A 27,793-nucleotide genomic window follows, 5' to 3' on the forward strand; every position below is an offset into this window, starting at 1 on the left:
GCGCTCAATAAATACGATTGATGATGATGATGACGACCGTCTCTATATGTTGCCAACTTGTACTTCCCAAGCGCTTAGTCCAGTGCTCCTTACACAGTAAGCGCTCAATAAATACGACTGATGATGATGATGACGACCGTCTCTAGATGTTGCCAACTTGTACTTCCCAAGCGCTTAGTCCAGTGCTCCGCACACAGTAAGCGCTCAATAAATACGACTGATGATGAAGTCACTTAACTTCTCTGAGCCTCAGTGACCTCATCTGTAAAATGGGGATGAAGACTGTGAGCCCCCCGTGGGGCAACCTGATCACCTTGTATCCCCCCCCGCCAGCGCTTAGAACAGCGCTTGGCACGTAGTAAGCGCTTACTTAACAAAACAGCGCTTAACAGTCTTTTAGACCGTGAGCCCACTGTTGGGTAGGGACTGTCTCTATGTGTTGCCACTTTGTGCTTCCCAAGCGCTTAGTACAGTGCTCTGCACATAGTAAGCGCTCACTAAATACGATTGATTGATTGATCGGTTAACAAATGCCACCGTTGTTGTTATCCAGCACGCCACGCGGCTCGGTCTCCGCGGCCCCCTCCCCCGGGAAGCCCTCCCTGCTTGGTTTCGGGGTCCGGCGGGCCCCCCTCACCACGGTGTCGATCTCGTCGGGCCCTACCAGGCGGGACACCTCGAAGAAGTCGTCGTCGGACATGGGCAGGAGGATGTCGGGCGTCTGGAGCCGGGACGGGTGGCTGCGCGACAGACCCCGCTGCCGTCCGTCACCGCCACCCCCGCCACCGCCCCCCTCGTCTCCGGGACCCCTCGGCCCTCCGGGCCCTTTGCTAAGCGCTCGCTACACCGAGGAGAAGCAGCGTGGCCCGGGCTTGGGAGTCGGGGGTCACGGGTTCAAATCCTGCCTCCGCCAAGCGTCAGCTGTGTGACTCTGGGCAAGTCTGGGCCTCGGTGACCTCATCTGGAAAATGGGGATGAAGACTGTGAGCCCCCCCGGGGGCAACCTGATCACCTTGTCACCTCCCCGGCGCTTAGAACGGTGCTTGGCACATACTAAGCGCTTAGTAAATGACATTATTATGCCGAAGCAGCGTGGCTCGGTGGGAAAGAGCCCGGGCTTTGGAGTCGGAGGTCATGGGTTCAAATCCCGGCTCCGCCGAGGGTCAGCTGCGTGACCTTGGGCAAGTCACTTCTCTGGGCCTCAGTTATCTTATCTGTAAAACGGGGATGCAGACCGTGAGGCCCCTGGTGGGACAACCTGATCACCTTGTAACCTCCCCAGCGCTTAGAACAGTGCTTTGCCCACCCTAAGCGCTTGGTAAATGCCATTATTATGCAGAAGCAGCGTGGCTCGGTGGCTTTGGAGTCAGAGGTCACGGGTTCGAATCCCGCCTCCGCCGCCGTCTGCCGCCGTGACCTTGGTTAAGTCACTTAACTTCTCTGAGCCTCAGTTCCCTCATCTGTAAAGTGGGGATGAAGACTGTGAGCCCCACGGGGGACAACCTGATCACCTTGGATCCCCCCCCCCCGCCCCCAGCGCTTAGAACAGCGCTTGGCACATAGTAAGCGCTTAGAGAAGCAGCGTGGCTCGGTGGGAAAGAGCCCGGGCTTTGGAGTCGGAGGTCACGGGTTCAAATCCCGGCTCCGCCACGTGTCAGCTGCGTGACCTTGGGCAAGTCTCTTCACTTCTCTGGGCCTCAGTTACCTTATCTGTAAAACGGGGATGCAGACCGTGAGGCCCCTGGTGGGACAACCTGATCACCTTGTCACCTCCCCAGCGCTTAGAACAGTGCTTTGCCCATCCTAAGCGCTTGGTAAATGCCATTATTATGCAGAAGCAGCGTGGCTCGGTGGCTTTGGAGTCAGAGGTCACGGGTTCGAATCCCGCCTCCGCCGCCTGTCTGTCTGGTTAAGTCACTTAACTTCTCTGAGCCTCAGTTCCCTCATCTGTAAAGTGGGGATGAAGACTGGGAGCCCCACGGGGGACAACCTGATCACCTTGGATCCCCCCCCAGCCCCCAGCGCTTAGAACAGCGCTTGGCACATAGTAAGCGCTTAGAGAAGCAGCGTGGCTCGGTGGGAAAGAGCCCGGGCTTTAGAATCGGAGGTCATGGGTTCAAACCCCGGCTCTGCCAATTAGCTGTGTGACCTTGGTTAAGTCACTTAACTTCTCTGGGCCTCACTTTCCTCATCTGTAAAGTGGGGATGAAGACTGTGAGCCCCACGGGGGACAACCTGATCACCTTGGATCCCCCCCCCCCCCACCCCAGTGCTTAGAACAGTGCTTGGCACATAGTAAGCGCTTAGAGAAGCAGCGTGGCTCGGTGGGAAAGAGCCCGGGCTTCGGAGTCGGAGGTCATGGGTTCAAATCCCGGCTCCGCCAAGTGTCAGCTGCGTGACCTTGGGCAAGTCTCTTCACTTCTCTGGGCCTCAGTTACCTTATCTGTAAAATGGGGATGCAGACCGTGAGCCCCCTGGTGGGACAACCTGATCACCCTGTAACCTCCCCAGCGCTTAGAACAGTGCTTTGCCCATCCTAAGCGCTTCATAAATGCCATTATTATGCAGAAGCAGCGTGGCTCAGTGGCTTTGGAGTCAGAGGTCACGGGTTCGAATCCCGCCTCCGCCGCCTGTCTGCCGCGTGACCTTGGTTAAGTCACTTAACTTCTCTGGGCCTCAGTTCCCTCATCTGTAAAGTGGGGATGAAGACTGGGAGCCCCACGGGGGACAACCTGATCACCTTGGATCCCCCCCCCACCCCCAGCGCTTAGAACAGTGCTTGGCACATAGTAAGCGCTTAGAGAAGCAGCGTGGCTCGGTGGGAAAGAGCCCGGGCTTCGGAGTCGGAGGTCATGGGTTCAAATCCCGCCTCTGTCACTTGTCAGCTGGGTGACTTTGGGCAAGTCACTTAACTTCTCTGTGCCTCAGTCACCTCATCTGTAAAATGGGGATGAAGACTGTGAGCCCCACATGGGACAACCTGATTACCTTGTATCCCCCCCAGCGCTTAGGACAGTGCTCTGCACATAGCGATTAACAAATGCCATCAGTATTATTATTATGATGATTTCTCAGCCGCTCCCCTGGGCGCGCCCCGTCCGTCCCCACCCCGCGGGGCGCTTCCACCGGGACGGGGTCGGTGTCCGCACGCCCCGGCCGGGCCACCCGGTCCCCGGCCCCCGGCCCGGCCCGACTCACACTTCGGACACGGAGATGAGCTCGGTCTTGATGTAGCCCGTCCCCCGGGGCCCGTCCAGGTCCATGGCCTCCGCGGCTGCAGGGCAGACAGACCCCCGGGCCCGGTGGTCACCCCGGCGGTCCCTCGCGCCCCCCGCCCGCTCCCCGGGGCGCCCCGCTCAACCTCTGCCCTCGGGGTGGGTGCGACAGCAATCGTAATTATGGCATCGGTTAAGCGTTTACTACAGAAGCGGCGTGGCTCGGTGGAAAGTGTGTTGCCAATGCCGTGTGTTGCCAATTTGTACTTCCCAAGCGCTTAGTACAGTGCTCTGCACATAGTAAGCGCTCAATAAATACGATTGATTGATTGAAAGTCGGGGGTCACAGGTTCGAATCCCGGCTCTGCCACATGTCTGCGGTGGGATCTTGGAAGTCAGTTACCTTCTCTGAGCCTCAGTTCCCTCATCTGTAAAATGGGGGTTAAGACTGTGAGCCCCACGGGGGACAACCTGATCACCTTGTATCCCCCCCCAGCGCTTAAAACAGTGCTTTGCACATAGTAAGCGCTTAACAAATGCCAATATTGTTATTATTATTATGTGCCAAGCACTGGTCTCATTTTCTAGACAGCCCAATCGATCCATCGGATTTATTGAGCGCTTACTGTGTGCAGAGCACTGGACTAAGCGCTTGGGAAGTACAAGTCGGCAACATATCATCAATCGTATTTATTGAGCGCTTACTGTGTGCACAGCACTGTACTAAGTGCTTGGGAAGTCCAAGTCGGCAACATATAGAGACAGTCCCTACCCAACAGTGGGCTCGCAGTCTAAAAGCGCTCAGAACAGTGCTTGGCACACAGTAAGTGCTCGATAAATGCCATCATTATTATTATTACTATTCTATTTATTTTGTTAATGATCATCATCAATCGTATTCATTGAGCGCTTACTGTGTGCAGAGCACTGGACTAAGCGCTTGGGAAGTACAAGTCGGCAACGTATAGAGACAGTCCCTACCCAACAGTGGGCTCACAGTCTAAAAACGCTTAGAACAGTGCTTGGCACGCATTAAGCACTCGATAAATGCCATCATTATTATTATTATTACTATTCTATTTATTTTGTTAATGATGTGCATCTAGCTTTATTTCTGTTTGTTCTGATGACTTGACACCTGTCCACGGGTTTGGTTTTGTTGTCTGTCTGCCCCTTCTAGACTGTGAGCCCGTTGTCGGGTAGGGACCGTCTCTAAATGTAGCCGACTTGGACTTCCCAAGTGCTTAGTACAGTGCTCTGCACACAGTAAGCGCTCGATAAATGCCATCATCATTATTATTACTATTCTATTTATTTTGTTAATGATGTGCATCTAGCTTTATTTCTATTTGTTCTAACGACTTGACACCTGTCCACGTGTTTGGTTTTGTTCCCTGTCTCCCCCTTCTAGACTGTGAGCCCACTGTTGGGTAGGGACTGTCTCTAGATGTTGCCAACTTGGACTTCCCAAGCGCTTAGTACAGTGCTCTGCACACAGTAAGCACTCAATAAATACAATTGATGATGATGATGATGTTGGGTAGGGACCGTCTCTATATGTTGCCGACTTGTACTTCCCAAGCGCTTAGTACAGTGTTCTGCACACTGTAAGCGCTCGATAAATGCCATCATTATTATTATTATTATTACTATTCTATTTATTTTGTTAATGATGTGCATCTAGCTTTATTTCTGTTTGTTCTGACGACTTGACACCTGTCCACGTGTTTGGTTTTGTTGTCTGTCTCCCCCTTCTAGACTGTGAGCCCATCGTCGGGTAGGGACCGTCTCTATATGTTGCCGACTTGGACTTCCCAAGCGCTTAATACAGTGCTGTGCACACAGTAAGCGCTCAATAAATACGATCGAACGAATGAATGAATGCCAGGGGAACAGGCGTATCAGCTCTATAGTTCATTCACTTGATCGTATTTATTCATTCAATTGTATTTATTAAGCACTTACCACGTGCAGAGCTTGGGAAAGTACAACGCAATCTTCTAGACTGTGAGCCCGCTTTTGGGTAGGGACCGTCTCTATATGTTGCCAACTCGGACTTCCCAAGCGCTTAGTACAGTGCTCTGCACATAGTAAGCGCTCAATAAATACGATTGATGATGATGATGATGATGTTGCCAACTCGGACTTCCCAAGCGCTTAGTGCAGTGCTCTGCACACAGTAAGCGCTCAGTCAATCAATCAATCGTATTTATTGAGCGCTTACTGTGTGCAGAGCACTGTACTAAGCGCTTGGGAAGTACAAGATGGCAACATATAGAGACAGTCCCTACCCAACAGTGGGCTCACAGTCTAAAAGAATGAATGAATGAACGATAAAGCCCGGGCTCTGGAGTCAGAGGTCATGGGTTCAAATCCCGGCTCTGCCAATTGTCAGCTGTGTAACTTAACTTCTCTGCGCCTCAGGTACCTCATCTGGAACATGGGGATTAAGACTGTGAGCCTGATTACCTTGTTGCCTCCCCGGCGCTTAGAACAGTGCTTTGCACATAGTAAGCGCTTAATAAATGCCATTATTATTATTATTATTATTATTATTCCCTGCCTGCAGGGAGCTCACAGCCTAGTTCACTCATTCATTCAGTCGTGTTTATTGAGCGCTTGTTGTGTGCGGAGCGCTGTACTAAGCACTTGGGAGATGCAGTTCAGCAATAAAGAGGGGCAATCCCTGCCCGCACTGGGCTTACGGTTTAGTTGCCACCGAGGAAGGGGTGCGAGCCCTACGGCTGGTGGGTGGGTGGGTGGCGGGGGGGACCCGGGGGGTCGGGACACTCACCTTCCTTGGGCCGGGAGTAGTACTTGCCGAAGGCGTGGTCTTTGTCGATGTTGGGGTACAGGTACTTGAGGGGGTTCTCGGGGATGTTCTCGGCCGCCATGACCTTGTAGTTGCGGATGATGTCCGGGAAGGTGACGGCGGACAGCTCCCGCTTCGTGTACGGCTCCACCGCGTGGAACTGGGCCTCTGCCGGCCGGAGCCCGGACGGACACGCGTGCACACGCGTGCACACACACACACAGAGAGCAACAGGTGAGCCCCAGGAGCCCACGCCAAGCTGACTGGGCAGGGGATGGACGTATATTATGTATATATCATCATCAATCGTATTTATGGAGCGCTTACTATGAAGCGCTTGGGGAGTCCAAGTTGGCAACATATAGAGACGGTCCCTACCCAACAGTGGGCTCACAGTCTAAAAGAATAATGGCGTTTGTTCAGCGCTTACTATGTGCAAAGCACTGTTCTAAGCGCTGGGGGGGATACAGTGTGATCCAGTTGTCCCACGGGGGGCTCACAGTCTTCATCCCCATTTTTACAGATGAGGGAACTGAGGCTCAGAGAAGTTGAGTGACTTGCCCAAGGTCACACGGCAGACTTGTGGTGGAGCTGGGATTCGAACCCATGACCTCTGACTCCAAAGCCCGGGCTCTTTCCACCGAGCCACGCTGCTTCTCATATATACGTATATGTATATATGTTTGTACATATTTATTACTCTATTTATTTTACTTGTACATATCAATTAATCAATCAATCGCATTTATTGAGCGCTTACTGTGTGCAGAGCACTGTACTAAGCGCTTGGGAAGTACAAGTTGGCAACATATAGAGACAGTCCCTACCCAACAGTGGGCTCACAGTCTAAAAGAATAATGGCATTTGTTCAGCGCTTACTATGTGCAAAGCACTGTTCTAAGCGCTGGGGGGGATACAGTGTGATCCAGTTGTCCCACGTGGGGCTCACAGTCTTCATCCCCATTTTTACAGATGAGGGAACTGAGGCTCAGAGAAGCTAAGTGACTTGCCCAAGGTCACACGGCAGACTTGTGGTGGAGCTGGGATTTGAACCCTTGACCTCTGACTCCAAAGCCCGGGCTCTTTCCACCGAGCCACGCTGCTTCTCATATATACGTATATGTATATATGTTTGTACATATTTATTACTCTATTTTACTTGTACATATCAATTAATCAATCAATCGCATTTATTGAGCGCTTACTGTGTGCAGAGCACTGTACTAAGCGCTTGGGAAGTACAAGTTGGCAACATATAGAGACAGTCCCTACCCAACAGTGGGCTCACAGTCTAAAAGAATAATGGCATTTGTTCAGCGCTTACTATGTGCAAAGCACTGTTCTAAGCGCTGCGGGGGTACAATGTGATCCAGTTGTCCCACGGGGGGCTCACAGTCTTCATCCCCATTTTTACAGATGAGGGAACTGAGGCTCAGAGAAGCTAAGTGACTTGCCCAAGGTCACACGGCACACTTGTGGTGGAGCTGGGATTCGAACCCATGACCTCTGACGCCAAAGCCCGGGCTCTTTCCACCGAGCCATGCTGCTTCTCATATATACGTATATGTATATATGTTTGTACATATTTATTACTCTATTTATTTATTTTACTTGTACATATCAATCAATCAGTCAATCGTATTTATTGAGCGCTTACTGTGTGCAGAGCACCGTACTAAGCGCTTGGGAAGTCCAAGTTGGCAACATATAGAGACGGTCCCTACCCAACAGTGGGCTCACAGTCTAGAAGGGGGAGACGGACAACAAAACCAAACATATTAAGAAAATAAAGTAAATAGACTAGATATGTACAAGTAAAATAGAGTAATAAATACGTACAAACATACATACAGTCTAGAAGGGGGAGACAGAGAACGAAACATAGTAACAAAATAAGTAGAATAAATATGCACAAGTAAAATAAATACGATTGAATAAATATGTACAAACATATATAGTCTAGAAGGGGGAGACAAAGAACGAAACATATTAACAAAATAAGTAGAATAAATATGTACATATCTATTCCATTTATTTTATTTTGTTAGTATGTTTGGTTTTGTTCTCCATCTGCCCCTTTTAGACTGTGAGCCCACTGTTGGGTAGGGACCGTATATATGTATACCTGTATATATGTTTGTACATATTTATTACTCTATTTATTTATTTATTTTACTTGTACATGTCTATTCTATTTATTTTATTTTGTTAGTATGTTTGGTTTTGTTCTCCGTCTCCACCTTTTAGACTGTGAGCCCACTGTTGGGTAGGGACCATATATATGTATACCTGTATATATGTTTGTACATATTTATTACTCTATTTATTTATTTATTTATTCATTTTACTTGTACATGTCTATTCTATTTATTTTATTTTGTTAGTACGTTTGGTTTTGTTCTCTGTCTCCCCCTTTTAGACTGTGAGCCCACTGTTGGGTAGGGACCGTATAGATGTATACCTGTATATATGTATATATGTTTGTACATATTTATTACTCTATTTATTTATTTATTTATTTATTTAACTTGTACATGTCTATTCTATTTATTTTATTTTGTTAGTATGTTTGGTTTTGTTCTCCGTCTCCCCCTTCTAGACTGTGAGCCCACTGTTGGGTAGGGACTGTCTCTATATGTTGCCAACTTGTACTTCCCAAGCGCTTAGTACAGTGCTCTGCACACAGCAAGCGCTCAATAAATAAGATTGATTGATTGATTGATTGTTGGGTAGGGACTGTCTCTATATGTTGCCAACTTGTACTTCCCAAGCGCTTAGTCCAGTGCTCTGCACACAGTAAGCACTCAATAAATATGATTGATTGATTGATTGATTGTTGGGTAGGGACCATCTCTATATGTTGCCAACTTGGACTTCCCAAGCGCTTAGTCCAGTGCTCTGCACACAGTAAGCGCTCAATAAATACGACTGATTGATTGATTGATCGATCGCTGCCGCTGCCAGCACTGCGCCGCGCTCCCGAGCGGGCGGACAGCGCTCGGCCCAAGGTAGGGTGCTCGGCTCCCAGTGGCCAGCAAGCACAGGCAGGCAGGCAGGCGCTCAGTACATCTATTTATTTTCTTTTGTTAGTATGTTTGGTTTTGTTCTCTGTCTCCCCCTTTTAGACTGTGAGCCCACTGTTGGGTAGGGACTGTCTCTAGATGTTGCCAGTTTGTACTTCCCAAGCGCTTAGTCCAGTGCTCTGCACATAGTAAGCGCTCAATAAATACGATTGATGATGATGATGATGATCCCACAGCGGGCGAGGAGTAAAGCGGAGCAGCCCGAGACGGACAACGAGCCCCTACCCTGGCCCCGCGGCCTCCTCCGGCTCACTCCCCTGCCCCAAACCCGCCCGCCCCCGTGCCCGGCCCGACCGTCTCGTCCGCCCGGGATGTCTTAGGCCATAATAAGAATAATAAGACTGTGAACCCACTGTCTTTTAGACCATGAACCCACTGTTGGGTAGGGACCGTCTCTATATGTTGCCAACTTGGACTTCCCAAGCGCTTAGTCCAGTGCTCTGCACACAGTAAGCGCTCAATGAATACGACTGATTGACTGATTGAATAATAATAATGATGGCATTTGTTAAGCGCTTACTATGTGCAAAGCCCTGTTCTAAGCGCTGGGGAGGCTACAAGGTCTTAATCCCCATTTTCCAGAGGAGGTGACTGAGGCCCGGAGAAGTGAAGTGACTGGCCCAAAGTCACACAGCTGACAAGTGGCGGGGCCGGGATTTGAACCCACAGCCTCTGACTCCAAAGCCCGGGCTCTTTTCCACTGAGCCACGCTGCTGTGCCATCCAACTGACCATCCAGACCCCGCCCCGGTCATCATCATCATCAGTCATATTTATTGAGCGCTTACTGTGTGCAGAGCACTGTACTAAGCGCTTGGGAAGTACAAATTGGCAACATCTAGAGACGGTCCCTACCCAACAGTGGGCACCCCACCCGGACGGCCACCCAACTGAGCGTCCGAGCCCCCCGCCAGGCCCCCCGCAGCCGCCCCACTGACCGTTCTGGGCCCTCTCGACCCAGGTGAATGTGATGGCCCCCTCACGGCTGCTCTCGCTGAAGCGCAGCAGGAAGGTTCCCGGCTGCTGGTCCTTCAGCAGGGCTCGCTCGCGCTCCTTGCTGATGAAGCCCATGATGCACCTGGGGCGGGCAGAGCGGTGCCCGTTAGCGCCCGGTTAATCAATCAATCAATCAATCGTATTTATTGAGCGCTCACTGTGTGCAGATCACTGGACCAGGCGCTTGGGAAGTCCAAGTTGGCAACATATAGACGCGGTACCTACCCAACAATCAATCAATCGTATTTATTGAGCGCTTCCTGTGTGCAGAGCACTGTACTAAGCGCTTGGGAAGTCCAAGTTGGCAACATCTAGAGACGGTCCCTACCCGACAAGGGGCTTACAGTCTAGAAGGTCCTGGGCGGCCCTGCCCAGCCCCACCCCGGACGCCCCGTGTTGCCTTCCAGGAACGCCTGTGGGTCCCTCAATCAATCAATCAATCGATTGAGAAGCAGCGTGGCTCAGTGGGAAGAGCCTGGGTTTTGGAGTCAGAGGTCGTGGGTTCAAGTCCCGGCTCCGCCCCTTGTCAGCTGGGTGACTCGGGGCAAGTCACTTCACTTCTCTGGGCCTCAGATCCCTCATCTGTCAAATGGGGATGAAGACTGTGAGCCCCCCGTGGGACAACCTGATCACCTTGGAACCTCCCCAGTGCTTAGAACAGTGCTTTGCACATAGTAAGCGCTTAATAAATGCCATCATTATTATTATTATTAATCAATCAATCGTATTTATTGAGCGCTTGCTGTGTGCAGAGCATTGTACTAAACGCTTGGGAAGTACAAGTTGGCAACATCGAGAGACAGTCCCTACCCAACGGCGGGCTCACAGTCTAGGAGGGGGAGACAGAGAACAGAACAAAACATATTAACAAAATAAAATAAATAGAATAGATATGTACGAGTAAAATCTCGAAGTCTCGAAAACTTGGATTTCAAATGACCGAATCTCAAATGTCGGTCTTTCCCCCACCTCCCGCCCCCGCTCTCTCTGTCTCTCTAAAGGTGGGAAAGGGGGCACGGCCATGTTTTCCTCCTCTGGAACCCCCTGACATCATCATAATAATAATGGCATTTATTAAGCGCTTACTATGTGCAAGGCACTGTTCTAAGCACTGGGGAGGTTACAAGGTGATCCGGTTGCCCCACGGGGGGCCCCCAGTCTTCATCCCCATTTTACAGATGAGGGAATTGAGGCCCGGAGAAGTGAAGTGACTTGCCCACGGCTGACAAGTGGCGGAGCCGGGATTCGAACCCATGACCTCTGACTCCAAAGCCCAGGCTCTTTCCACTGAGCCACGCTGCTTCTTGCATTCACGCTTGCGTTCGCACACTCACCCACACCCCACAACAGCTGCTCTGCACATAGTAAGCGCTCAATAAATACGATTGATTGATTGATTGCTCCCCTACAGAGAGGGCAAGCTCTCGCCCCCCATCCCGCCACTTCATTTTGGGGCACTGTGGGTAATTACCCATCATTCCAAAGGCACAGCAGGTGCTTCTTAATGAGCTCCAGGATGCTCTCAATCCAGAGCCAGAAGGGGAAATTTTTGTCGTTTATGTTTTCCTGAAAAAGAAAAAAACACAAAAGCACCGATGTGGGGAAGCTGTCTGAGGCAGCACGGTCAGCACACGCACTCCGCCGGTTTGTGTGTTGCGCGGGCCCGCCGAATTGTGTCCAGTGGACCGTCCCCTGCCCCCGGGGAGCGCTAGGACCGGAGGGGCAATCAATCAATCAATAAATCGTATTTATTGAGCGCCTACTGTGTGCAGAGCACTGGACTAAGCGCTTGGGAAGTACAAATTGGCAACATATAGAGACGGTCCCTACCCAACAGTGGGCTCACAGTCTAAAAGGGGGAGACGGAGAACAAAACCAAACATACTAACAAAATAAAATAAATAGAATAGCTATGTACAAGTAAAATAAATAAATAAATAATAAATAAATAAATAATAAATAAATAGAGTAATAAATATGTACAAACATCTATCCATATATACAGGTGCTGTGGGGAAGGGAAGGAGGTAAGATGGGGGGATGGAGAGGGGGACGAGGGGGAGAGGAAGGAATATGTACCAACATATATACAGATATACAGGTGCTGTGGGGAAGGGAAGGAGGTAAGATGTGGGGGATGGAGAGGGGGAGAGGAAGGAAGGGGCTCAGTCTGGGAAGGCCTCCTGGAGGAATCAATTGATCCTTGATCAATTGATCAATCAATCAATTGTATTTATTGAGCGCTTATTGTGTGCAGAGCACTGGACTAAGCGCTTGGGAAGTACAAGTCGGCAACATGTAGAGACGGTCCCTACCCAACAGCGGGCTCACAGTCTGGAAGGGGGAGACGGAGAACAAAACCAAACATAGTAACAAAATAAAATAAATAGAATAGATATGTACAAGTAAGATAAATAAATAGAGTAATAAATACGTACAAACATATATACATATATACAGGTGCTGTGGGGAAGGGAAGGAGGTAAGATGGGGGAGATGGAGAGGGGCAGAGAAGCAGCGTGGCTCAGTGGACAGAGCATGGGCTTTGGAGTCAGAGGTCATGGGTTCGAATCCCAGCTCCGCCACATGTCTGCTGTGTGACCTTGGGCAAGTCACTTAACTTCTCTGAGCCTCAGTTATCTCATCTGTAAAATGGGGATTCAGACTGTGAGCCCCACGTGGGACAACTTGATCACCTTGTATTCCCTCCAGCGCTTAGAACAGTGCTCTGCACATAGTAAGCGCTTAACAAATGCCATTATTATTATTTCTTTTAGACTGTGAGCCCACTGTTGGGTAGGGACCGTCTCTATATGTTGCCAACTTGGACTTCCCAAGCGCTTAGTACAGTGCTCTGCACACAGTAAGCGCTCAATAAATACGATTGATGATGATGATGATGAGGGGGACGAGGGGGAGAGGAAGGAAGGGGCTCAGTGTGGGAAGGCCTCCTGGAGGAGGTGAGCTCTCAGTAGGGCCTTGAAGGGAGGAAGAGAGACCCGGAGCCTGGTAGCTGGACCGAAGCGCGAGCCCCCCGGCTTCACGGCCGATGGAGAAGGAAAGCCCGGCCTTCCCGGCGCATATGGGGTGAGGGTCCAGCGCAGAGCGATGCCGAGCAAGTGATTCGCCCGGTGTTGGAACGGCCGAGACCCCGGCCGGGGGAGCAGTGGAGACCCCAGTTCGGGGAGTATGTGTGTTTTTGGGATCGGGTGGGGGAGAGTAGTAGGGGAGCCCCCCGTGCCCCAGAATTCCGGCTCCAAGCCCAGCCCTGGAAACGGAGGAGAGGAAGGAGACGGAACCGGGGCCCCGGGGCAGAGCTGAATCCGGAAAGAAGATGGTGAGGCCGTGGGGAACTGTATATATGTATACGGTCTAAAAGGGGGAGACAGAGAACAAAACCAAACATACTAACAAAATAAAATAAATAGAATAGCTATGTAGAAGTAAAATAAATAAATAGAGTATATATAATAGAGTATATATTTTTGTACATATTTATTACTCTTTATTTTACTTGTACATATCTATTCTATTTATTTTATTTTGTTAGTATGTTTGGTTTTGTTTTTTTTTTCTCTATCTCCCCCTTTTAGACTGTGAGCCCACTGCTGGGTCGGGACTGTCTCTATATGTTGCCGACTTGTACTTCCCAAGCGCTTAGTACAGTGCTCTGCACACAGTAAGCGCTCAATAAATACGATTGATGATGATGATGAAAAGGATGAAGGCCCGTTCCCGGGGGCAGAGCGGAGCGGGGAAGCTCCCTGTGGGCAGGGAATGTGTCTGTTTATGCTTACGCTGTACTCTCCCAAGATCTTAGTACAGTGCTCTGCCCACGGTAAGCGTTCAATAAGTACCACTGAAAGAACCGAACGAAGAGGAGGGGGCCGCAGGTCTGGGAGCAAAGCGGAGCAGGGAAGAGGATCATCATCATCAATCGTATTTATTGAGCGCTTACTATGTGCAGAGCACTGTACTAAGCGCTTGGGAAGTACAAATTGGCAACATATAGAGATGGTCCCTACCCAACAGTGGGCTCACAGTCTAAAAGGGGGAGACAGAGAACAAAACCAAACATACTAACAAAATAAAATAGGATAGATATGTACAAGTAAAATAAATAAATAGAGTAATAAATAAGTACAAACATATATACATATATACAGGTGCTGTGGGGAAGGGAAGGAGGTAAGATGGGGGGGATGGAGGGGGACGAGGGGGAGAGGAAGGAAGGGGCTCCGTCTGGGAAGGCCTCCTGGAGGAGGTGAGATCTCAGGAGCCAAGGCCCCGGGGGCAGCTCACCTTGCAGAACCTCTGCCAGGGAATGAGGCCTTCAGGGGTGGCAGAATTGGGCCCTAAATCAAACAGAAACAACGTCACGACAGCGGTACAACTCGGGAGCCCGAGGCAGAGGGCATGAGGAGCCACTCCCCCGGGTCCTCATCATCAATCATATTTATTGAGCGCTTACTGTCCTCGTCTAAAGGACCTTGGGGAAGCAGCACAGCTCGGTGGAAAGAGCCCGGGCTTTGGAGTCAGAGGTCAGGGGTTCAAATCCCGGCTCCGCCAGCTGTCAGCTGGGTGACTTGGGGCAAGTCACTTCACTTCTCTGGGCCTCTGTTACCTCATCTGGAAAATGGGGATTAAGACTGGGAGCCCCCCGTGGGACAACCTGATCATCTTGTAACCTCCCCAGCGCTTAGAACAGTGCTTTGCACGTAGTAAGCGCTTAATAATGGCCATTATTATTATTAAAAGGCCACCCAAGGGGTGGCGGGGGCTGGCTCCGAAGAAGCTTCAATCCATACTTCATGCTGCTGCCCGGATTATCTTTGTCCAGAAACGCTCTGGGCATATTACTCCCCTCCTCAAAAATCTCCAGTGGCTACCAGTCAATCTGCGCATCAGGCAGAAACTCCTCACCCTGGGCTTCCAGGCTGTCCATCCATCCCCTCGCCCCCTCCTACCTCCCCTCCCTTCTGTCCTTCTCCAGCCCAGCCCGCACCCTCCGCTCCTCCGCCGCTAATCTCCTCACCGTACCTCGTTCTCGCCTGTCCCGCCATCGACCCCCGGCCCACGTCCTCCCCCGGGCCTGGAATGCCCCCAATCCCTCTGCCCACCCGCCAAGCTAGCTCTCTTCCTCCCTTCAAGGCCCTGCTGAGAGCTCACCTCCTCCAGGAGGCCTTCCCAGACTGAGCCCCTTCCTTCCTCTCCCCCTCGTCCCCCCTCCATCCCCCCCGTCTTACCTCCTTCCCTTCCCCACAGCACCTGTATATATGTATATATGTTTATACATATTTATTACTCTATTTATTTATTTCACTTGTACATATCTATTCTATTTATTTTGTTAGTATGTTTGGTTTTGTTCTCTGTCTCCCCCTTTTAGACTGTGAGCCCACTGTTGGGTAGGGACTGTCTCTAGATGTTGCCAATTTGTACTTCCCAAGCGCTTAGTACAGTGCTCTGCACATAGTAAGCGCTCAATAAATACGATTGATGATGAAGAGGTGGGCAGGCAGGAGGGCCGTTCCCATCGGCCAGCCCGGGCTCGGCTCCTTACCCAGGAGTTTCTCCCCCAGCATGCTCAGCTGGTCGGCGTGGAGGCCTCGCTTGGTGATCGAAGAAAACTGCCAGCTCAGCACCTCGGAGAGCTGGCCCCAGCGGGCGTACGGCGGGTTCAGGAAGAAGGATAAGTTCTGGGGGAAACACGAGGAGCCGGGCAGGCCTCAGGATGGGCCGCGAGCCCCGCGCCCCACCCCCCGAGCGGGCCCCGTGGCCCGGGCCCGTACCCTGGGATCCCGGGTCAGCATGTTGTACCACAGGATGGAGGCCCACCCGCTGGGCAGCTGGCTGACGTTGGAGATCACGACCACCGGCAGGGATGTCGTCTGAAACACGAAAAAGAGGGGGGGAGAGGTCAGCGCCAGGGGATCCCCCTCCCCGGGGTCGATCCGTCCGTGCCCTGGGCCGTGGGGTGGCAGAGGGATGGAGCGCAGGGGGACCGAGGGGGTGAGCCCCCTGAGCTGTGAGTACCAGGCTCTCCCCCGCGTGGTCGGCCGGCCCGACTTTGCGGGGGCTCACGCCTGCAGCGGAGAAGCGTTCAATAAATACGATTGATTGATTGATTGACAGTGGTCAGGGCAGGGCGGGGCATTGGGCAAGGACGAGGGCGTTCAGGAGGGGAAGCAGACCTGTGGGGCGCCGGGAGCCGGGGGGCTGGACGGCTTCCCAGCTAAGGATTGGGAACTCAAATCAGCCGTGTTTGAGCAGTGTTCCCTGTGTTCAGAGCACTGGACTGGACACCTACTGTGGGCAGAGCGCTGTATTGATGCCTGGTGCGGTCAGAGGGTTGTGCCAGATAATCATAATAATGATGGCATTTATTAATCAATCAACCAATCGTATTGAGTGCTTACTGTGTGCAGAGCACTGTACTAAGCGCTTGGGAAATACAAGTTGGCAACACATAGAGACAGACCCTACCCAACAGCGGGCTCACAGTCTAGAAGGGGGAGACAGAGAACAAAACCAAACATACTAACAAAATAAAATAAAGAGAATAGATATGTACAAGATAAATAAATAGAGTAATAAATATGTACAAATATATATATATATACAGGTGCTGTGGGGAAGGGAAGGAGGTAAGATGGGGGGATGGAGAGGGGGACGAGGGGGAGAGGAAGGACGGGGCTCAGTGTGGGAAGGCCTCCTGGAGGAGGTGAGCTCTCAGTAGGGCCTTGAAGGGAGGAAGAGAGCTAGCTTGGCGGGTGGGCAGAGGGAGGGCATTCCAGGCCCGGGGGATGACGTGGGCCGGGGGTTGATATTAAGCACTTACTATGTGCAAAGCACTGTTCTAAGCGCTGGGGAGGTTACCAGATGATCAGGTTGTCCCACGGGGGGCTCACAGTCTTAATCCCCATTTTCCAGATGAGGGAACTGAGGCTCAGAGAAGTGAAGTGACTCGCCCACAGTCACCCAGCTGACAATGGGCGGAGCCGGGATTCGCCCCCATGACCTCTGGCTCCAAAGCCCAGGCTCTTTCCACTGAGCCACGCTGCTTCTCTGGTGATAGCTGGTGTGGGCGGAGTGCCCTGATGCCGGGCACTCGGACACATGCAAGAGGAGGGAAATAGCAGATTGTGTTTGCGGTCGAAAGATGGAAGCGAGTGGGGCCGCCTAACCGTGATGGTTCCGCCGTTGCCCTCTGTGCCTGGCACCTGGGCCGACTGCTTTGGGTGGCAAAGCCTCCGGTAGGGCAGCCCGGGACGAGGAAAGTGGGGTGGGGGGCCGGTGACCCAGACGTGGCCACGGTGAGCCCACGGCAGGTCGCACGGGCTCAGCGGCGGCACAGACGCAGCCTGGTTCCGGCTGCCCCGTGGGCACACAGGGCAGGTGTGTCTCACAAGCCAGCTGTCCCGTCTCGCAAGCCCGCAACCTTGGTGTCATCCTCGACTCCGCTGTCTCGTTCACCCCTCACATCCGAGCCGTCACCAAAACCTGCCGGTCTCAGCTCCGCAACATTGCCAAGATCCTCCCTTTCCTCTCCATCCCAACCGCTACCCTGCTCGTTCAAGCTCTCATCCTATCCCGTCTGGACTACTGCATCAGCCTTCTCTCCGATCTCCCATCCTTGTGTCTCTCCCAACTTCAATCCATACTTCATGCTGCTGCCCAGATTGTCTTTGTCCAGAAACGCTCTGGGCATGTTACTCCCCTCCTCAAAAATCTCCGGTGGCTACCAATCAATCTGCGCATCAGGCAGAAACTCCTCACCCTGGGCTTCAAGTCTGTCCATCCATCCATCCCCTCGCCCCCTCCTACCTCACCTCCCTTCTCTCCTTCTCCAGCCCAGCCCGCAACCTCCGCTCCTCCGCCGCTAATCTCCTCACCGTACCTCGTTCTCGCCCGTCCCGCCATCGACCCCCGGCCCACGTCATCCCCCGGGCCTGGAATGCCCCCAATCCCTCTGCCCACCCGCCAAGCTCGCTCTCTTCCTCCCTTCAAGGCCCTACTGAGAGCTCACCTCCTCCGGGAGGCCTTCCCAGACTGAGCCCCTTCCTTCCTCTCCCCCTCGTCCCCCTCTCCATCCCCCCCATCTTACCTCCTTCCCTTCCCCACAGCACCTGTATATATGTTTGTACATATTTGTTACTCTATTTATTTTACTTGTACATATCTATTCTATCTATTTTATTTTGTTAGTATGTTTGGTTTTGTTCTCTGTCTCCCCCTTTTAGACTGTGAGCCCACTGATGGGTAGGGTAGGGTAGGGATCTTACCTCCCTCCCTTCCCCACAGCACCTGTATATATGTATATATGTTTGTACATATTTTTTTTTACTCTATTTTTTTTACTCTATTTATTTATTTAATTTATTTGTAAATATCTATTCTATTTTATTTTGTTAGTATGTTTGGTTTTGTTCTCTGTCTCCCCCTTCTAGACTGTGAGCCCACTGTCTCTAGATGTTGCCAATTTGTACTTCCCAAGCGCTTAGTACAGTGCTCTGCACATAGTAAGCGCTCAATAAATACGATTGATGACGACGATGATGATGTCTCTATATGTTGCCAACTTGTACTTCCCAAGCGCTTAGTCCAGTGCTCTGCACACAGTAAGCGCTCAATAAATACGATTGATGATGATGATGATGATGAGGTAGGGCCCGCGGGGGGCTCTCCGGGCAGATGGCCCTCAATAAGAGCAGCCAACGGGAAACCCCAGGAGAAGCAGCTGGGGTTCCTCCACCCGCCCCGACCGAGCCTTGGGCCCTGGGCCGGCCACCCGCCCGCCCGCCCGCCCGCCGCTCGCTCTTACCTCAATATCTATGACCAGGGAGGGCTGGCACAGCTGGGTCTCAAAGCTGAGCGAGTGGAGCTCTTCCGTGACGATTAATGGACCCTGTCAACACAAGCCGACCGCTTAATTTCCGTCCACGCACAAGGCAGCCAGTAAATACGAGAACCTACGTACACAGGCCGACCAATGAGGGTGAAAACCTGCGTATACGAGCCAACCCGTAAATACTAGATAGTAATAATAATAATAATAATGGCATTTATTAAGCGCTTACTATGTGCAAAGCACTGTTCTAAGCGCTGGGGAGGTTACAAGGTGACCAGGTTGTCCCACGGGGGCGGGGGACAGTCTTCATCCCCATTTTACAGATGAGGGAACTGAGGCCCAGAGAAGTGAAGTGACTTGCCCACAGTCACACGGCTGACAATTTGATTTGAACCCATGACCTCTGATCCCAAAGCCCGTGCTCTTTCCACTCCTTCATTCAATCGTATTTATTGAGCACTTACTGTGTGCAGAGCACTGTACTAAGTGCTTGGGAAGTACAAGTCGGCAACAGCTAGGGATGGTCCCTACCCAACAACGGGCTCACAGTCTAGAGCCACTGAGCCACGCTGCTTCTCTAAAGCCCTGCCAAGGTTTGTGGCCCTGTGTGGGCCTGAACTGGCCCATTCCCCAGCAGCAGCAGCAGCAGCAAGAGAAGGTGATGGTCATCCGCCCGCCCCAGCCCACCTCCAATCAATCAATTGTATTTATTGAGCGCTTACTGTGTGCAGAGCACTGTACTAAGCACTTGGGAAGTACAAGTCGGCAACATCTAGAGACAGTCCCTACCCAACAGCGGGCTCACAGTCTAGAAGGGGGAGACAGAGAACAAAACCAAACATATTAACAACATAAAATAAATGGATATGTACAAGGAAGATAGATAGAGTAATAAATATGTACAAACATATATACATATATACAGGAGTAATCCAGTAATTACTCCATCCTGGCACCGGGCGAGAGGTGACCACGGGCCCGTCTGAGGTGGCCCGGCTCTCAGCAGAGCCCAGGCCGCTTCACTGGATAAGCAACTCCTTGTCTTCCCTCCCAAACCCTGCCCTCTCCCTGACTTTCCCATCACTGTTGATGGCACTACCATCCTTCCCGTCTCACAAGCCCGCAACCTCGGTGTCATCCTCGACTCCGCTCTCTCATTCACCCCTCACATCCAAGCCGTCACCAAAACCTGCCGGTCTCAGCTCTGCAACATCGCCAAGCTCCACCCTTTCCTCTCCATCCAAAACGCTACTCTGCTCGTTCAATCTCTCATCCTATCCTGTCTGAACTACTGCATCGGCCTCCTCTCCGATCTCCCATCCTCGTGTCTCTCTCCACTTCAATCCATACTTCATGCTGCTGCCCGGATTGTCTTTGTCCAGAAACGCTCTGGGCATGTTACTCCCCTCCTCAAAAATCTCCAGTGGCTCCCAATCAATCTGCGCATCAGGCAGAAACTCCTCACCCTGGGCTTCCAGGCTGTCCATCCATCCCCTCGCCCCCTCCTACCTCACCTCCCTTCTCTCCTTCTACTGCCCAGCCCGCACCCTCCGCTCCTCCACCGCTAATCTCCTCACCGTACCTCGTTCTCGCCCGTCCCGCCATCGACCCCCGGCCCACGTCATCCCCCTGGCCTGGAATGCCCCCAATCCCTCTGCCCCTCCGCCCAGCTCGCTCTCTTCCTCCCTTCAAGGCCCTACTGAGAGCTCACCTCCTCCGGGAGGCCTTCCCACACTGAGCCCCTTCCTTCCTCTCCCCCTCGTCCCCCTCTCCATCCCCCGTCTTACCTCCTTCCCTTCCCCACAGCACCTGTATATATGTATATATGTCTGTACGTATTTATTACTCTATTTATTTATTTATTTATTTTACTTGTACATATCTATTCTACTTATTTTATTTTGTTAATATGTTTGGTTTTGTTCTCTGTCTCCCCCTTCTAGACTGTGAGCCCACTGCTGGGTAGGGGCCGTCTCTAGATGTTGCCAACTTGTACTTCCCAAGCGCTTTAGTACAGTGCTCTGCACACAGTAAGCGCTCAATAAATACGATTGATTGATTGATTCACGGGGTCGAGGACCCAATGCGAGCACGGACGCCCAGCCGGACCATCACCCGGGACGCAGGTTCCGGCCGGCCGGGCGGGCCCAAGGTTTCTCTCACCTCGTTCGTCCTGTTGCCTGCGTTTTTCTGCTCCTTCAGTTGCTGTAAAAGAAAGGCGCCTCTGAGATTCGGACAAAACCGCCGCTTTCCCGAGGAAAAACAAGCTCGGCCTGGGGGCTGGGGCCGACCCCCCTCCAACGGAGACTCAAATCGCTCATCAAACGGCATCTCTCGCCGCACGCTAGGAGAAGCAGCGTGGCTCAGTGGAAAAGAGCCCGGGCTTTGGAGTCAGAGGTCATGGGTTCGAACCCCGGCTCCGCCAACTGTCAGCTGGGTGACTTTGGGCAAGTCACTTCGCTTCTCTGGGCCTCAGTTCCCTCGTCTGTAAAATGGGGATGAAGACTGTGAGCCCCCCGTGGGACAACCTTGTCACCTTGTAACCTCCTCAGCGCTTAGAACAGTGCTTTGCACATAGTAAGCGCTTAATAAATGCCATCATTATTACACACACACACACACAGTGACTTTCTCGGGAATTTGGGATCACGTAGATCAATCGGCCCATCGATCAACACATCAATCAGTAATAATAACGACGGTATTTGTTAAGCGCTTAATAATAATAATAATGACGGCATTTATTAAGCGCTTAGTATGTGCAAAACACTGTTCTAAGCACTGGGGAGGTTACAAGGTGACCAGGTGGTCCCACGTGGGGCTCACAGTCTCAATCCCCATTTTACAGATGAGGTAACTGAGGCCCAGAGAAGTGAAGTGACTTGCCCAAAGTCACACAGCTGACAATTGGCAGAGCCAGGGTTTGAACCCATGACCTCTGACTCCAAAGCCCGGGCACCGGGGTGGATGAGAGGTGATCGGGTTGGTCCCACGTGGGGCTCATCGTCTTCACCCCCATTTTCCAGAGGAGGGAACTGAGGCCCAGAGAAGTGAAGTGACTAGCCCAAGGTCACACAGCTGACAAGTGGCAGAGCTAGGATTTGAACCCGTGACCTCTGACTCCAAAGCCCGGGCTCTTTCCGCTGGGCCACGCTGCCTCTCTACCATACGTATCGAGCCCAGGGCCAAGCGCCGGGGAGAGGACAGTAGAGTTGGTAAACCTGCCCCCTGCCCTCAAGGAGCTTCCTGGCTACTTGTGGGCAGGGCACTGTAATAATAATAATAATAATAATAATAATAATAATAATGGCATTTATTAAGCGCTTACTACGTGCAAAGCACTGTTCTAAGCTCTGGGGAGGTTACAAGGTGATGAGGTTGTCCCTCGGGGGGCTCACAGTCTTAATCCCCATTTTACAGATGAGGTCACTGAGGCACAGAGAAGTGAGGTGACTTGCCCAAAGTCACACGGCTGACAACTGTCAGAGCTGGGATTCGAACCCACGACCTCTGACTCCAAAGCCCGGGCTCTTTCCATTGGGCCACGCTGCTTCTCGTACTGTACTGAGCATTTGGGAGATGACAACAGAGTTAGTACAATGTAGTAGAGTTAGAGAAGTAGCCGGGTCTAGTGGAAAGAGCAAAGGATCGGGAGACAAAGGACCTGGGTTCTAATTCCGGCTCTGCAACTTTCATTCATTCAATTGTATTTATTGAGTGAGCCCCACGTGGGACAATAATAATAATAATAATGGCATTTACTAAGCGCTTACTATGTGCCAAGCACTGCTCTAAGCGCTGGGGAGGTTAGAAGGTGATCAGGTTGTCCCATGGGGGGCTCACAGTCTTCACCCCCATTTTCCAGATGAGGGAACTGAGGCCCAGAGAAGTGAAGTGACTTGCCCAAAGTCACCCAGCTGACAATCGGCGGAGCCGGGATTTGAACCCATGACCTCTGACTCCAAAGCCCACGCTCTTTCCACTGGGCCACCCTGTACCTACCCTAGCACTTAGAACAGTGGTTGGTACATAGTAAGTGCTTAACAAATACTATTATTATTATTATTATTATTATTACTGTGTGTAAAGCACTGTATTAAGTGCTTGGGAGAGTACAATATTCAATCATATTTACTGAGCGCTTACTGAGTGCAGAGCACTGTACTAAGCGCTTGACGTAACATAACATCATATAACATCAGACATATTCTTTGCCCACAGTGAGCTCACATTTGCCTGCTGCGTGACCTCGGGCAAGTCACTTCACTTCTCTGTGCCTCAATTTCCTCATCTATAAAATGGGATTCAAGACCTGTCCTCCCTCCCACTTGGGCTGTGAGCTCCTTGTGACACGGGGAATGCGTCCGACTCCATATTCCATATCTACCCCAGGATTTAGAATAGTTCTTAGCACAAAAGTAAGCAATAAATACCACAATTATTATTATTGTGTTAGTTGCTCACTGACCTTACATTCATTTGTTTGTTCAGTCATATTTATTGAGCACCTACTTATCGAGCAATTATTGAGTACACTGTACTAAGCACTTGGGAGAGTACAACAGAGAAGCAGTATGGCTTAGTACCACGAACACCAGCTCGGGAGTCAGAGACTGTGGGTTCTAATCTTGGCTCCGCCGCTTATCAGCTGTGTGACTTTGGGCACGTCATTTAATAATAATAATAATAATAATAATATGGTATTTATTAAGCGCTTACTATGTGCCAAGCACTGTTCTAAGCGCTGGGGAGGTTACAAGGTGATCAGGTTGTCCCACATGGGGCTCGCAGTCTTCATCCCCATTTTCCAGATGAGGGAACTGAGGCCCAGAGAAGTGAAGTGACTTGCCCAAAGGCACACAGCTGACAAGCGGCGGAGCCGGGATTAGAACTCATAACCTCTGACTCCCAAGTCCGGGCTCTTTCCACTATGCTTCTCACACACTCTACTCTCCCACAGTCTGCTAATAATGATGGCATTTGTTAAGCGCTTACTATGTGCGAAGCGCTGTTCTAATAATAATAATAATGATGGTATTTGTTAAGCGCTTACTATGTGCAAAGTACTTTTCTAAGCGCTTGAGGGATACAAGGTGATCAGGTTGTCCCACGTGGGGCTCACAGTCTTAATCCCCATTTTACAGATGAGGTAACTGAGGCTCAGAGAAGTTAAGTGACTTGCCCAAGGTCACACAGCAGACATGTGGCGGAGCCGGGATTCGAACCCATGACCTCCGAACTCCCAAGCCCATAATGGCATTTGTTAAGCGCTTACTATGTGCAAAGCACTGTTCTAAGCGCTGGGAGGATACAGTGTGATCAAGTTGTCCCACACGGGGCTAACAGTCTTAATCTCCATTTTTACAGATGAGGGAACTGAGGCTCAGAGAAGTTAAGTGACTTGCCCAAGGTCACACAGCAGATATGTGGTGGAGCTGGGATTAGAACCCATGACCTCCGACTCCCAAGCCCATAATGGCATTTGTTAAGCACTTACTATGTGCAAAGCACTGTTCTAAGCGCTGGGAGGATACAATCAATCAATCGTATTTATTGAGCGCTTACTGTGTGCAGAGCACTGTACTAAGCGCTTGGGAAGTACAAGTTGTTTTTTGTTGTTTTTCAGTGGCATTTATTAAGCGCTTACTATGTGCAAAGCACTGTTCTAAGCGCTGGGGGGGATACAAAGTGATCAGGTTGTCCCACGTGGGGCTCACAGTCTTAATCCCCATTTTACAGATGAGGGAACTGAGGCTCAGAGAAGTGAAGTGACTTGCCCAAGGTCACACAGCAGACGTGGCGGAGGCAGGATTCGAACCCATGACCTCAAACTCCAAAGCCCAGGCTCTTTCCACTGAGCCACGCTGCTTCTCTACTACTACGCTCGTCTGGGACACGGTCCTCTCCCAAGCACTTAGCCCAGTGTTCCGCATAGTGCAAGCGCTCAATAAATAGCATCGACTGATACCACTGAAGGTCAATAATAATAATAATTGGCATTTGTTAAGCGCTTACTATGTGCAAAGCACTGTTCTAAGCGCTGGGGAGGATACAGGCTGATCAGGTTGTCCCACGGGGGGCTCACAGTCTTAATCCCCATTTTACAGAGGAGGTCACTGAGGCCCAGAGAAGTGAAGAGACTTGCCCAAGGTCACACAGCAGACATGTGGCGGTTGGAATTCGAACCCATGACCTCCGACTCCCAAGCCCATAATGGCATTTGTTAAGCACTTACTATGTGCAAAGCACTGTTCTAAGTGCTGGGAGGATACAATCAATCGTATTTTTTCAATCAATCGTATTTACTGAGCGCTTACTGTGTGCAGAGCACTGTACTAAGCGCTTAGGAAGTACAAGGTGGCATTTATTGAGCGCTTACTGTGTGCAGAGCACTGCACTAAGCCCAACAGTGGGCTCACAGTCTAGAAGTGTGATCAAGTTGTCCCACACGGGGCTCACGGTCTTAATCCCCATTTTTACAGATGAGGTGACAGAGGCTCAGAGAAGTGAGGTGACTTGCCCAAGGTCACACAGCAGACATGTGGTGGAGGCAGGATTCAAACCCATGACCTCTAACTCTTCCCACTGAGCCACGCTGCTTCTCTACTACAAGTCACTTCACTTTTCTGTGCCTGTTACCTCATCTGTAAAATGGGCATTAAGACTGTGAGCCCCCAGTGGGACAACCTGATCACCTTGTAACCTCCCCAGCGCTTAGAACAGTGCTTTGCACATAGTAAGCGCTTAATAAATGCCATTATTATTATTATTGTTATTATTACTACGCTCTTCTGGGACACGGTCCTCTCCCAAGCGCTTAGCCCAGTGTTCCGCATAGTGCAAGCGCTCAATAAATAGCATCGACTGATACCACTGAAGGTCAATAATAATAATAATTGGCATTTGTTAAGCGCTTACTATGTGCAAAGCACTGTTCTAAGCGCTGGGGAGGATACAGGCTGATCAGGTTGTCCCAAGGGCTCACAGTCTTAATCCCCATTTTTACAGATGAGGCAACAGAGGCTCAGAGAAGTGAAGTGACTTGCCCAAGGTCACACAGCGGACATGTGGCTGAGGCAGGATTCGAACCCACGCCCTCTGACTCCAAAGCCCAGGCTCTTTCCACTGAGCCACGCTGCTTCTTTACTACTATGCTCTTCTGGGACACGGTCCTCTCCCAAGCGCTTAGCCCAGTGTTCCGCATAGTGCAAGCGCTCAATAAATACCATCGACTGATACCACTGAAGGTCAATAATAATAATAATAATTGGCATTTGTTAAGCGCTTACTATGTGCAAAGCACTGTTCTAAGCGCTGGGGAGGATACAGGCTGATCAGGTTGTCCCACGGGGGGCTCACAGTCTTCATCCCCATTTCACAGAGGAGGTCACTGAGGCCCAGGGAAGTGAAGTGACTTGCCCAAGGTCACACAGCGGACATGTGGCGGAGTCGGGATTCGAACCCGTGACCTCTAAGGGTCCGTCCGTCCCCCCCCGCGTACCAGGTGGCGGAACTCGGCGGCCAGGCTGCCGTTGGTGGACTCCTCCATGTTCATCACCTTCGTGTGCGTCCCCAGGATGTTGAACTTCCGAAACCTGCGGCGGGAAGGGAGGGGGCCGTGAGGGGGGAAGAACGCGCCCCCCAAAAACCGTGGGAATCCCGGTCTCGGCCTACCCTTTCACGGTATTCCTCTCGTTCACGTCTCTGCAAAAGAAAAGAAAAAAAAGACGGTAATATCGACTGCGGCATCGGTTAAGCAGCGAGGCAGCGGCAAAGAGCTCTGGGTCATGGGTTCAAATCCCGACCCCGCCGATTGGCAGCTGGGCGACTTTGTGCAAGTCGCTTCACTTCTCTGGGCCTCAGTTCCCTCATCTGGAAAATGGGGATGGGGACTGTCGGCCCCCCGTGGGACAACCTGATCACCTTGTAACCTCCCCAGCGCCTAGAATAGTGCTTTGCACATAGTAAGTGCTTAATAAATGCCATTATTATTATTATTATTATTCTCTGTGCTTCTGTTACCTCATCTGTAAAATGGGGAGCCCCCCGTGGGGCAACCTGATCACCTTGTAACCTCCCCAGCGCCTAGAAAAGTGCTTTGCACATAGTAAGTGCTTAATAAATGCCATCATTATTATTATTATTCTCTGTGCTTCTGTTACCTCATCTGTAAAATGGGGATGAAGACTGTCGGCCCCCCGTGGGACAACCTGATCACCTTGTAACCTCCCCAGCGCCTAGAACAGTGCTTTGCACATAGTAAGTGCTTAATAAATGCCATTATTATTATTCTCTGTGCCTCTGTTACCTCATCTGTAAAATGGGGATGAAGACTGCGAGCCCCCCGTGGGGCCACCTGATCACCTTGTAACCTCCCCAGCGCTTAGAATAGTGCTTTGCACATAGTAAGTGCTTAATAAATGCCATTATTATTATTATTATTATTATTCTCTGTGCCTCTGTTACCTCATCTGTAAAATGGGGATGAAGACTGTCAGCCCCCTGTGGGACAACCTGATCACCTTGTAACCTCCCCAGCGCCTAGAACGGTGCTTTGCACATAGTAAGTGCTTAATAAATGCCATCATTATTATTATTATTATTCTCTGTGCCTCTGTTACCTCATCTGTAAAATGGGGATGAAGACTGTCAGCCCCCCGTGGGACAATCTGATCACCTTGTAACCTCCCCAGCGCTTAGAATAGTGCTTTGCACATAGTAAGTGCTTAATAAATGCCATTATTATTATTATTATTATTCTCTGTGCCTCTGTTACCTCATCTGTAAAATGGGGATGAAGACTGCGAGCCCCCCGTGGGGCCACCTGATCACCTTGT

General features: G+C 51.0%; 1 protein-coding gene across 2 annotated transcripts in view; it reads right to left on the minus strand.

Annotated features, from left to right (window-relative positions):
* The window catches only part of STAT1 (signal transducer and activator of transcription 1), a 55,655-nt gene that overhangs the window by 1,555 nt on the left and 26,307 nt on the right, over positions 1-27,793 (minus strand). Inside the window, exons 12-23 of one of the 2 annotated variants that reach the window (XM_038749002.1) lie at positions 26,631-26,660; positions 26,458-26,551; positions 21,120-21,161; positions 18,930-19,013; positions 15,898-15,996; positions 15,669-15,804; positions 14,408-14,460; positions 11,577-11,671; positions 10,048-10,187; positions 6,010-6,195; positions 3,199-3,274; positions 665-740 (exon numbers count right to left, since the gene is read on the minus strand). In XM_038749002.1, the coding sequence (XP_038604930.1) occupies positions 665-740; positions 3,199-3,274; positions 6,010-6,195; positions 10,048-10,187; positions 11,577-11,671; positions 14,408-14,460; positions 15,669-15,804; positions 15,898-15,996; positions 18,930-19,013; positions 21,120-21,161; positions 26,458-26,551; positions 26,631-26,660 (1,111 nt within the window). Of the gene's footprint in view, positions 1-637; positions 741-3,198; positions 3,275-6,009; positions 6,196-10,047; positions 10,188-11,576; positions 11,672-14,407; positions 14,461-15,668; positions 15,805-15,897; positions 15,997-18,929; positions 19,014-21,119; positions 21,162-26,457; positions 26,552-26,630; positions 26,661-27,793 lie in introns of both variants that reach the window. The other variant, XM_038749001.1, reaches the window with a different exon arrangement.

This window comes from Tachyglossus aculeatus, chromosome 7 (assembly GCF_015852505.1).
Source record: "Tachyglossus aculeatus isolate mTacAcu1 chromosome 7, mTacAcu1.pri, whole genome shotgun sequence".
NCBI lineage: Eukaryota > Metazoa > Chordata > Mammalia > Monotremata > Tachyglossidae > Tachyglossus > Tachyglossus aculeatus.